Source organism: Diorhabda sublineata, chromosome 2 (genome assembly GCF_026230105.1).
Source record: "Diorhabda sublineata isolate icDioSubl1.1 chromosome 2, icDioSubl1.1, whole genome shotgun sequence".
Classification (NCBI taxonomy): Eukaryota; Metazoa; Arthropoda; class Insecta; order Coleoptera; family Chrysomelidae; genus Diorhabda; species Diorhabda sublineata.
In genome coordinates this window covers 18397007-18410664 of record NC_079475.1, presented here as the reverse complement: position 1 = coordinate 18410664, position 13658 = coordinate 18397007, and the positions used below count along the sequence as shown (strand labels likewise).

At 34.1% G+C, this 13658-nt stretch overlaps 1 protein-coding gene across 4 annotated transcripts in view; it reads left to right on the top strand.

Annotated features, from left to right (window-relative positions):
• LOC130452953 (phospholipid-transporting ATPase VD) overlaps window positions 1-13658 on the top strand; it is a 65797-nt gene that overhangs the window by 13009 nt on the left and 39130 nt on the right. For all 4 annotated transcript variants that reach the window (XM_056792503.1, XM_056792500.1, XM_056792504.1 and 1 more), the window contains exons 2-3: window positions 2192-2587; window positions 5734-6186. In XM_056792503.1, coding sequence (XP_056648481.1) covers window positions 2199-2587; window positions 5734-6186 — 842 coding nt within the window. In that variant the 5' untranslated portion in view covers window positions 2192-2198. The remainder of the gene's footprint in view (window positions 1-2191; window positions 2588-5733; window positions 6187-13658) is intronic.

Sequence of the window (13658 nt, the reverse complement as noted above, 5' to 3'; positions counted from 1 at the left end):
TTATAAAAACATTAATTCTGACAAGCTCAAAAACTACCGTTTTTATGTCGAGAAATTCTCAGACTTTGCCGTTAAGTATTTTTAAAAATAATGGAGCGGTCCGCTAACCTGAGAATTAAAATCGCAGACCACCCACTAGAATAAGGCTGTCTTTTTTACAATAACTAAAACTAGATAATTGCCGCTTAGTACAAGAAAACATCATTGCCGATATCGGGGCACTTCGGCATCCGCGACAAAACGGGGAAAACTATTTCTATGTATAAATTCCGGAGTGACCGGACCTAACCAAACTCCCTTACAAGCAGGTACATTTTACTCGTCTATTTACGTTTTATAATTTAATATTCAGTTAGTTGATGAGATATAATAATGATTTTTTTCTAAGTTCCAAGTAGGACTACATTTAAGTGCATTTTTTCTAAATAACGGCGAATAATGATGACCAATTTATAATGATTCGATTGCCTTTTAACGATTTTTTAAAAGTATTCATAAAAATAATAAATTCATAAAATAAGGTATCTACGCCTATGGTAAATCAAATAAAATTGTCGGCGAGGGATTTTATATAAGTTTTAATAATATTGGAAGTGTTATAAATGTGTGGGACTGTAGAAGAGCTAAATCCAACTCAATTTGTTGCTCGATGGATACCAGGAATAGACGCACACACGCAAAACTGGACAGGCTTCTAAAGCAGTATAGACAAAATAAAGAAAATTTTCTTGCAAGAGGTTCGCCTCCATCGAAAAAATTCAATCTTCCGCAAGAAGCTAACCGTATATTGTTGTGACTCCAATTTCCAACCAAAACAACGTGAGATGGAAATAGAAAAGTGTGTTTATCTCAAAGGAAAATGTATTGAAAATTATAAACTGTACTACGAGGATGTATTGATATCTAGTTACCCTAGACCAGTTTCATGCATAAACAAGATATTGCGTTACCATAGCAACGAACAATAACTTATTAGAAGTGTCAGTGCAAAGTTTGACGTCAAAAAAGTAAACGAGAGCTACACAATAAATTAAAAGAAAAAAGATGTTCACCGAAATTGTGAAAATAGAAAAATTGGAGTATCGAGCCATCATCAAGTACCTGTATTTAAAAGGGCTAAGAGGTAAGCAGATTTACGATGATATGCTTAATACCATTGGTTATCAATATCCTTCGTATGCGACCGTAACAAATTGGACTGTAAGCTTCAAAAGGGGTAAATTTTCCATTGAAGATGATGATCGATCGGGAAGGCCAGTTTCTGTGTCGGTCTCCGAAAATATCGACACAACTCAAGACATGATTTTATCAGACCGTCGAATTGGGCAAAAACGGATATCTGAAGCACTGAATATTTCATACGAACGCGTTCATCATATAGTTCACGTCAATTTGGATATGAGAAAAATTGCTGCAAAATGTATCCGCAAATGTTTGAATGTTGACCAAAAGCGTGCAAGGGTAGAAGCATCGCGTTCGATCTGTGCTCGATTTGAAAACGATGTAGACTTCATAAACCAAATTTTTACTATGGATGAGACTTGTATACATTTTTACGACCCAGAAACAAAGCAACAATCGATAGAATGGCGACTCTATGGTTCTCCAAGACCTAAGAAGTTTCGTGTCCAAAAATCAGCCTGAAAAGTTCTTGCTTCAGTTTTTTGGGATTGCCATGGAGTAATCATGATTGATTTTTTGGATAAGGGTAGAACAATAACTGGAGATTTCTATTCGACATTACTGACCACTCTACGTGAAAAAAAGACGCGGAAAGCTAACCAAAGGTGTTTTGTTTTTGCAGGACAATGAGTTGCACAAACATCTCATGTTGCCGTGCAAACCTTATTCACCAGATTTGGCTCCGTCAGACTGTCATCTATTCCCTCAACTGAAAAACAGTTTATAAGGTCGTGAATTTTCTTCCCACGAGGAGATAATGAAAGCTGTGGAGGTCTGGTTTGCAGAGCAAGAAGAAACATTTTTTCTGAAAGGTCTCGAGGCGTTGCAAGTTCGCTGTAATAAATGTATTATTAACCAATTAAGAGGAGAATATGTTGAGTAATAAAATATTTTGACATTGAAATTTTGTTTGGTTCCATAGTAGGCTAAGAATTTTTCAATATATCCTCGTACTGAGGAAACGTGAACTAGAACATCGTTTATAACTTTATTCACTTTTCCATTTCAGATTTAAAATGTCGAACATCATCAACACCGGAGAAAATTTTACCAACATCCCTCCAACGGAAACTCTAGCTCCATCTACAAACGCACAATGTTCTACTTATACATTTCCGGAACCGACCCGATCACCTGAAACTAGAGGTCATCTTCGCAGCGTAAGTCATGGGGGTAGCAGTTCCGCCGTTGTAGTAGGTCGGTCGGCTATGAAAGGTGCGCGGGGTCATCAAAGAGCTCTATCTCAAGGGCAAATGTTTGATTCTAGCGGACCACCTCATAAACCAGGTCATAGCAGAGTTGGCTCGAAAACAGATTTTATATTACCTCCTGGACATAAAGAGTCCGATGCAACTCCAGCGCCTAGAGGATCCGTGAAATCGGGACACTCGAGACAGGCTTCTAGGTAAGTGAATATTCAATTTTTTTTTCATTTACCAGCTGTCGCTTTTAACTGTTATTAGAAGCGTTTTTGATAGTTGAAAGTTTAAAAAATCTGTCGCGGAATTGAATTGTGTCAATTGAGTAAATGCATCAACGTGAAAAAAAATGAAATGTGTGTCACTAACCTAACCTAATCACTTCAAATCTGGATTTATAAACTTAACGTTTCTATCCCCTAGTACCTACGGGCTTGATGACTACGGTTCGCTGTCAGTTGATAGAAAGTCTATTCTTCTTTAAATTTTACACTTAAATTGACTATTACTATGGCCTAGAAAGTGGGAAAATATCTAAAACTATGAACATAATTCGTTCACTATGATATTCATTATATACTGACTTCTCGCTGCTAAACAAGCACGTATTTAAACAAGACAGGAATTTCTCGGATAATTCTAGAACGTGAACATAAAAAAACAAATAAAAATGCTTTCCTAGAAACTGGTTCTTAAAAACAATATAAACAAATGTGATAAACACATTTAAAAAAACAATATGAAAGACGCCGCATTCGCCAAACTTTATATTCTTTCATCATAACTGAATAGATCCATGTCATCAAGTTCGTAATACTATTATAAAAATTATTAACCGTATTTTTTGCTGCTACATCGTAATTTTTTCAGTTATTTTTAGTCTTATCTCATTAATGGGTATTTTCGAACTCGAAGTGAACATTTATAAAATTTTTATCTGGAAATGCATATGTATATGAGTACTGTTGAAAGCTTTTAAACTTAATAACAACTCCAAATGACGTATCAATACCACTTATGAAATAAAATTGTTTATGTACTAATTTTGTAGAATTATAAAAAAGGTTGGGACTCGTTTAAGTTTCAAAAGAATTAATATTATATATGTATTGTGCCATGATGTAAGAGAACCACTTAGTTTGGTAATCGTTCTTCAATGGAAAAAACAATTACTTTGCTGGCTAATATCTCGACGAATATTGAATTACATCTCCTCGGAAGAGCGTGATGTCAATCGATATTTTTGTCGATATTAACATCCGCAATGGTTCGCAATTGCAAGGAGAGGTTTGTAACCACTGACTAGTTTCGACGTTATTACGTCTCATCAGAGTTGTATAACAAACTCTCGTTCGGGTTGGAGATCCGAACTGAAGACAACGACAAAGAGCGTCGCTATTTGGGTCAACATTTCCCAGCGAACACTATTTGGCGCCGAAGAACGGCAGAATAAATTTTCGAAATTATTTCAGATGTTAATAGTAGAAAACATTTATTTTGATATATTTGACATACCTCATTTACCATCGAAATCTACATTATCGGCGACTACGTAAGATTTCTACCTGACCAGTGGTTCGCAGTTGGAAGTGAGGATGGCAACGCGAAAGTTTTAAAGCATATCCAGGTAAACGCAGCCACACATTAACCTTTGAGCTGTCTCATTGAAGCTCGATTACTGCATGTGGGGTTTCAGAACTCCAAATTCGTACGTTGTGGTGGTTTATTGTACCAGACACATGGAACGTGGCCTCATCACTGAAACACACCTTTTTCAAGAAATCTTCATAATGCTCAATACGTTGTAACATGTCTACGGCAAATTCCACACGTTTTGGTCGATCTGTTGGCAACAGTGCCTGCAGCAACTGTACCTTATAGACATACAGACGCAATTGTTTACGAAGAACCCTGTGGATTGTGGTTGTAGGCATTTGGAGTTGCCTTGAAGCCTGACGAATTGAAGTTTTCGGATTGTGCTGGAATGTTTGCCATATTCGCTCCACATTTTCTGGGTCGTCCGGCTCCACTTTTATGTAATGCTGATCCGGTGTTCCTGAAGCTTGTGTGCCATGCACGGATGGAGGGTCTAGATGGTGGGTCTCTTTAGAATTTTGTCCTGAAGTTCCATTGAACCTGTTTATATGATTTCGTCTCTATGAACCATGACACGCATTGAACTTTCTGTTGTGGTGTCCACATCTTCACTTATAAGTGTTCAGTCTATTGAAAAAAAATTTTTATTATTTGCATTAATACATGCAAAAGACAGAATATAAATATCTTGTTTATTTTCGAAGTTATGAATTTTTGAAGTAAAGATAATTTTGGAACACCCTGTATATTTTGGTAGAGATCGAAATATATAGAAATGTTAATACATTTACAATTAAACACAAAGTGTACTAATATATTTTTCGAGCTTTCAAATACTTATATATTCATCATCGGCGAATTAATTAATTTAGAATTGCTGTGTATTAAATTTTGTGGTTTATTGAATTCATACAGTTCAAAAAGCAATATTCAAATTGACGCTTGATACAAATGTTAAGCTTATTGATTCTGGTTGCTAACAAAAACTTTAATTTTCATTGACTAGATTATGAATGACATTAAATTTTTCTAGGTTAGATTAGATTAGATCGTTATGAATGATGTTGAAAATCTATTGATTAGATTATGAATTACATTAAATTCGTATAGGTAAGCTCGTTATGAGTAAAGTTGAATTTTATAGATTAGGTAATGTTAGCTGGTTGCTGATGGCGTTGAATTTCTTTTTCAAAATACATAGATTTCATTAAGGTTGTTTAAATAAGTTTTTTACTTAATGCATCGATCTTTTTGGGCAATGAATGTTGTTTCTAAAAATAGACATTTTTTGTAGTTGTTCTCAATTGTCAAAACTGGCAGATTCATAATTCATAGAACGGCCTACATAAAAAACATGTGGTAGCTAAAGAACACCTATCGGGAAATAATTTGCTATCCAATTAGTGAGTGATCTTATTGACTGACCGATGTACTTGTCCCAAATGAATATCTAATTTCACCAAAATTGAATTTACATTCCTCTCTTCTTATATCGTTATTGAACTTAAATTCAGCTTCTAGTTAATTCGGAAGCGGAGCATTCTAGATTTTTTCCCAAAAGATTAATGAATTACGTTTAAACGTAAAATTGTTAGTCAATTAAGTAGACTATCCAAGTTATACGAGTAGAGATAAATATTAGTATTAATTAGTGAGAATTAAAGAAAACATTATGTATTGATTTAACTGACGTATTGAAAAATAAGAATTTTTAAAAATAATTTTTTTATAGTATTATTTGTATTGTATATTGCAGATCCGATTCCATTTACACATTAAGAAGATCTGCTCCGCCACCGTTATGGAGAAGAGTGCTTTGCGCCATAATCCGCCGTTCTCCAAAAAACGAAGATATCGAAGAACGTTACCGTATAGTTGTTCCTAATCACATAGTGCCCCCAAAAACACCCCGTAAAGAACATCCGAACGGTCGTAGACCTAATAATAGTATCAGGACTACAAAATATACGCTTCTTTCGTTCCTTCCGCGTAATTTACTCGAACAGTTCCACAGAGTGGCGAATTTGTATTTTATTTTTATCGTTTTGCTCAATTGGTTTCCGGCAATAAATGCGTTCGGTAAAGAAATCGCAATGGTTCCGGTGATGTTCGTGCTCGGAGTTACAGCCGTTAAAGACTTGTTCGAAGATCGTAGGAGACATTCTAGTGATAAGAGGATTAATAATTCCACATGTAGAATATATAATAGGTAAGTCCGACTGTTATTTTTAATCATCTATTCAATTGAGAAATTTGAGAAAAAACTAGCTTTTACTCGCGGCTTCGCTCGCATCGAATCCATTAAATAAGTATCAGAAATCATTATACAGGTAATAGAAAATAACGAACTCTGTAGCTATATTAGAACCTGAGATATAGATCTTTGAATGTAGAAAAATTGTCAAAAACCTACAAAAATCCATAACTCCACATTGAATGTCCGCGCCTAGCTCCTCTCCAACTCAACCGATTTAAATGGTCAAAAACTCAAAAGAAAGAAGGTGTTTCAGCGAGTGTTTTTAAACCAAAACGAACTATGTAGCTATATTAGAACCTGAAATATAGATCTTTGAATGTAGAAAAATTGCCAAAAACCTATAAAAATCCATAACTCCACATTGAATGTCCGCGCCTAGCTCCTCTCCAACTCAACCGATTTAAATGGTCAAAAACTCAAAAGAAAGAAGGTGTTTCAGCGAGTGTTTTTAAACCAAAACGAACTATGTAGCTATATTAGAACCTGAGATATAGATCTTTGAATGTAGAAAAATTGCCAAAAACCTACAAAAATCCATAACTCCACATTGAATGTCCGCGCCTAGCTCCTCTCCAACTCAACCGATTTAAATGGTCAAAAACTCAAAAGAAAGAAGGTGTTTCAGCGAGTGTTTTTAAACCAAAACGAACTATGTAGCTATTTTAGAACTTGAGATATAGATCTTTGAATGTAGAAAAATTGCCAAAAACCTACAAAAATCCATAACTCCACATTGAATGTCCGCGCCTAGCTCCTCAAGAGAAGAAGGTGTTTCAGCGAATGTTCTTAAACCAAAACGAAGTCTCTATCTTGAATAGAACCTGATATTGATGATAGAACGTGTGTATGTGAAAAACTCCCATAAGTAATGTACAGGATGAAATCGCATTTGAGTATAACTTGAGAATGGTGAAAATTAGATGAAATCCGATGGTTGATGGCTGATCTGTGCATCAATACCTTTCATTGAAAAAAAAAATTAAGCAAATCGGTTGGGTAGAACGCCTGAATGGACTCGGAATGGAAATCATCAATTTTTTTAATATATAAGATGAATTGAATTATTGAAATATTTTATTTATTAAATTATATAAGTATATAATATACGGTTGTTAAAATTCATATCAAAGTTATAAAAGATGTTAGGAATTGATTGGAGATGTTCATTCGTAAGTCTTGTGCGATGTTTGTTCTTATTTATTTTCATGATGGAAAACATCTGCTCACATAAATAGGTGCTACCAAACATACAGATACGATTGCAGCGATACCATAGCAACGAACAATAACTTATTAAAAAGTGTCAGTGTAAAGTTTGTCGTCAAAAAAGTAAATCAAAGTTACACAATAAATTAAAAGAAAAAAGATGTCCACCGAAATTGTGAAAATCGAGCCATCATCAAGTACCTGTTTTTAAAAGAATTAAGGCTCATTTTAATCGAGTTAACCCCTTCACAATCAATTTTCGTCAAAATTAAATCCGGTAGAGCCAATTTTTTACCAATTATTTTGAGAAAAACTATAGTTCGACCCAATTTTTTTCAGGAAATCAATTTTTTTCCAGTCCCAAAAATTTCGTCACGAAAAAATTCAATTTTTGAATCAAATTTATCAAGAAAATGTCAATTTTGACCAGAAGGGCTCATGTTAATCAAGTTAACTTCGAAAACCTCTTATTTTCAAAAAAAATTTAACCCGAAAAATCAATTTTTGTCAAAATCCAATTCAGAAAAGCCTATATCTGACCAATTACTCTCAGTAAAACTAATCAGGCCCAATTTTTTTCAGAAAATTGATTTTTCCAATTTCAATAATAATTTCGTCTTGAAAAATTTCATTTTTCACCCAAAATGATCAAGAAAACGCCGTCTTAGACCAAATTAACATGAAAAATTCTCATTTTAAACAAGCTATCCTTGAAAACCTCTTTTTTTCGGAAAAATTCAACTACGAACCCCAAAAACCAAGAAAAATTATAATTCCAACAATTCAATTGCAGTGAATCAAAATTTTCCAAAAAAAAACCTACTTATAACCAAAATATCTAGAAAGGGGTGAAAGGGGTAAAATAATACGAATATACATGTGGTTCAATACTTTCAACTTTATTAAATAGTCAGTACATCAAAAAGTCATATTTTGATTCAGTCAGCAAATAGAATAATAATACGAGGGTCACACTACAACTAACAGTTCTTGTTGATATGATTTTAGCTACAGGGTGTCAAGGTATTTCAATAAAGAAATATACCAAAATTAATAATTCAATAATCGCAAATTTTAAATTTACCGCGCATATTTCGACTAAGAAACAAACCCTTAACAAACTTTACTAACTAAACAAAATCTAAATATCTGAAATGTAATCGAAAATTACATCTTGAACATTGGCACTCGTGTGATCTAGTACTATGGATGAGACTTGGGTACATTTCTACCATTCAGAAACAAAGAAACAATAGATGGAATGGCGACACTCTGGTTCTCCAAGACCTAAGAATTTTCGTGTCCAAAAATCTGCTGGAAATGTTATTGCTTCGGTTTTTTTGGATTGCCATGGAGTAATCATGATTGATATTTTGGATAAGGGTAGAAAAATAACTGGAGATTACTATTCGACATTATTGACCACTCTACGGGAAAAATTAGGGACGTAGGACGCGGAAAGCTATCCAAAGTTGTTTTGTTTTTGCAGGACAACACCCCAGCACACAAATCTCATGTTGCCATGCAATAAATTCGTGATTTAGGGTTTGGATTCCTAGAACACCCCCCTTATTCACCAGATTTGGCTCCGTCCGACTATCATCTCTTTCCTCAACTGAAAAAAAGTACCCGGATAAAGCAGGATCAGAATAATAACATTCCAATAAGCGGACCAATGATTAAAGAGAAAGCTCTAGAATTTGTAAGTAAGCTGCATATTGATAATTTTTCTGGCAGTAATGTGTGGTTGGAGGGATTTAAGATCCTTGTAAGTGCGAATATGTCTGGAACTGAAAAACTGCCACTTCTCTTAATTGGAACATCTAAGATGCCAAGATACTTCGAAGGTATTAAAACGTTGCCTGTTAATTATCAAAACAATAAAAAGGCCTGGATGATTTCTGAATTATTTGCAGATTGGGTAAAAAAAGTGAGGGCCCAAAAACGAAACATCATTATGTTTGTCGACAACTGCACAGCTCACAAAAATATTAACAAATTAGACTATGTTACATTATTGTACTTGCCCGCCAATACCACGAGTAAATTGCAGCCCATGGATCAGGGTATTATCAACAATTTTAAGGTTTACAACAGGACGGAAGTTGTTCAGTATGTTCGTAAATCTATAAAAGAGGATAATAAATAAGATGATAATGTACTCATTTCAGGGGAATTCAATGATGATGACATAGCTGCTATGTATTCTTCTTTGGACACAGAAGAAGAAGAAGACTGTGAAGAGACTCCAGTAAAAATTTCAGAGCGAGAGGCAATGGAAGCTTTAGAAACTTTACACAACTATTTCGAACCGTCAAATATTGATAATTCTAATATTTTTGATTAAATTTATTCTATCGAGAAACAGGTTTCAGCAACTAGCAATCAAGTACAAACAAACATAACCGATTACTTTAAGTCATAAACTTTAAAAGTGCTTTACGGTTATGCTTTTCCCAGGCAAAATCCATATTTCTCAAAGTGCTCCATAAAAGCTTTTTACCTCCATTAAAATCTTATCTAGTATTTCTTTTTTAAAATCAAAAAAAGAGTGAACTATTCTTCGAACTACACTTTTAGTGTCTTCATCAAGGACTTTTACTGGTCTGCCTGGACTTTTCTTGGGAGTTGCCACTTGGCCTGCTATTTTTCTCCCCCGCAATAATTTAATGAATGACTCCAGTCATTCGGGAACATCGGTCGACCGTTTCTTGTACAGTAAATGTTGGGTAATCGTATTTTATGGAATTGGGTACATTTAAAATAAGTTTTTCATTCACTGATAGTGGAGAATTATTGGAACATCTTTTCGTTGGTGTAAATGACGCCATTTTATTACTAATCTTATAATACTGCCAACACTATTTACGGCTTCACATCAAATACTGATACGTTAAACTAAACCGAGTCTGAAGTAGGTTTGGAAATAGGCAGAGGCACTAATACAAGGTCAAGCGGTACCTGTTAAACGCAAAACGTAACTGTATAATATACTACCTAAGTAATCCCTACACAATATTTAAAGACCTACACCTATGGTCGACACTGAAATTAAGCCGAACTGGACGGAATTCCCCATTTTATTGCTCTATACCTTTCTGAAATAGACTATAGTATCGAAAATAACTTCTAAACAACCACTAAGTGTAAAATTTTTAAATCAAATAACAAAACTAAATTGACAGATATTTGATTACTTTGAAAGTTTCCTCAGCAACGCTGTAAGTACAACATAGTCTAAAAATTTCAATGCTCAAATTTCACATGGATTATTTCCTCTCTTGAATATTCTAATAATATAATAAATCATCGATTTTCACGTCACTTAAAAAAACCGTTTTTTGTCGCTGTACTTAGGGAGACAATACAACCTCGAGCTAAAATTTTTTACTTTTTCCCTGGTATAATAAATAATTATTTTTACCTTTGACCTGGAGTAAAGTTTTGCCAAATACTGAAACGATGAGGATTTTTAATATGTTATTTTTAATTATATTTCATAAAATAATACTAACTTTCGTTGAATTTCCAGATTGACTGGGCTATTAAGTAAAATTTTGTTATTTGAAACATAGTTCTCTATAAATATAACAAAAATATTCATGTAATCACAGCCATTATTCATTAATCATGAAATTTAAAATAATAGGAAAACAAGTATATTACCGACTGTGTTTTCCCTACCAGTTGTTTACGTTCATCACCGTAGTACTGCTTATACGAATCAACAATCGAAATAAAATTATTTCTGTTTATTAGTGAGTGTAGGCGGCCAAAAAATATCAGAATTCAAGTAATTTCACCCGGAAAATGTGGTTTTATGTATAAAAATCAATCTACTCCGAGAGGTTTCAAATGCGCATTACGTAGCAAATGAATGGACCTCACTGTATATGATTCTTTCACGTGTATAAACCAAATACTAAATTTCTAAATTTTAGGATGCATCAATTGCACGGATGACTTAAATCACGCCGCATTATCCATAATTACTTAACAAGGTCCAAATATGTCTTGTTGATATAACCTCCTACCTCGGTTTGTATTATTAAAAATTTTATGTTCACAAACATCGTTAGTTACCGTCTAAAAATAGAATATTTTCAAAAAAATATACTACTAAAACCGTTATAAGATATTAACATATTTTAAAAATAAACTTCTTTTAATAGATTGCATATTGAATTTTCCCTGTTAAACGGTCCATCAAATCGTTGCATGTGCTCTAATACTCGACATAACGCACAATGATTTGTCGTTTCGGCGAAAAAAATGTGGCGACAACGTCGTGGGCCGTCGCATTTAAAAATTCATAATACAACTACACATTTCCCCGAATATCTTCCTCAATAAAACAATAATTATTTTACCCAGGAATTCCAAGACACCTTTTTTTTCATAACCTCTTCAATGTCCTAATAGACAGTTAAATTTTTTCTCACCGATATCCCTGATACACGTTTTATGAATAACCAAGACGGACAAGGACCAAGACGAGACGTTTTGAATGGAAGAGAACATCCTCAGGGATCTTCCTCGGAAACACCCCGGGGCAGTGGAGCGAACAGCTCTCCAACGCCTACATCTCAATGAAGCTACGCTGCTCCTAGAGATTCGGTACGCGCGAGGAAATTTTAAGTTTTGTATATATTTCTGTGTAGATTGTTTAGTTGATGTATATAAAGTAAGTTTAAGTAGTTATCGAACTTTGTTTATGTGTTACCTCATCATCATCGAAGACCCTAAAACTAGAGCCCATAAATATATTCCGCATTACTTTGAATTTACGTCATTTTTTGGAAGAAACGCTATTTATTATGAATACTTCAAACACGACAAGGTTATTAACAAAATTTATAGAACTGTTGGTAATTTTCATTAGATTTAAATTATATTGTTTGGGGAGTCGCTTTGGCTTTCCAGTCGCTCTGTACCTATATCTTAAAAGATATTTTGTGCATATCGTTCTGCCTCCAAAATACATGGACTCCTTACTAAGGTATCTATTTTTCTGGGTTTGGTTTGTCCCACTTCCCAAGATATTAAAACTACTCCTTCAATCTACTTAAGCCTTTTAATGAAATGAATTCAATCGTGGTGGCTACAGGATAAATTTCGTCCAAAATCGGCTGTTGTGCCAGAAAACATTGATTTTGTGCGTAAACTGATATTGCAAGATCATCATGTGACATGCCCAGAGATTGAGGCAAACTTGGGCATTAGCTCCACTCGCAGACATTCAATATTGCATGAACATTTGGCTGTCAAAAATATTTCTTCGGGTTGGATACCTCATAGTTTGACAATCGCCCAAAAAAACTCGTCGTTTGATACAGAGAAATGCTGAAAAAAATGAATAGCGATGCTTCAAAAGACGTCTATAAGATCATGACAGATGACGAATCATGGATCTATGCATATGAAGTCGAAACTAAACAACAAGCACTTCGAAGCAAAGAACTGGACATGTCGCCACCGTTCCATTAGATCAACTTAAATGGTCAATTCCAAATGGTACATACATGGTACAGCATTTGTTTACCAGACGACAAAGCGAGCTCACACACATAATTTCGTACAAAAACGTTTTTGAACAGTCAAAACATCTAATTGATGGTTCATCTGCTATACAGTCCTAGTTTGGCTCCCAATGATTTCTTCTTATCCCCGCGGATCAAAAATAAATTGCGAGGTCAACGTTTTTCTAAACCTGAAGAGGTAAGGTACCTCAATCGGAATGGAAAAAATGTTTCATCAATTGGTTTAAACATGTAAAAATGTATTGATGTTAATAAAGAATCGGTTTATTTGTTTTTATATGTCTATCTCTCAAAACTTTAATATCAACCTTCGTAGTTTGTAGTAGGATAGTGGGCGGCTAAGGAACTTCAAGCACATAAGTCTTCTGATAGAAGCCCGAACATGGACCTTTTAATGATAATATCGATTAAAGAATTATTATTGTTAAAAAAATAAGTGTTTGTTCAAATCAAACGCAGCTCAAGGTAAATGCTATAATCAGATACTTCACCCATCATTACATACCTCAATAAGATAATAACAGATAACGATAAACAATTAAAATATATTTTATTTAAAGATTAATTTGAAACCGGTGCAATAAAGATAAATGATATAATTTCATAACATCCGAAATTTAACAACTTGCAAAACAACGTCATATCGCAATTATGAAATGTACTTCCATTTCAAATAAT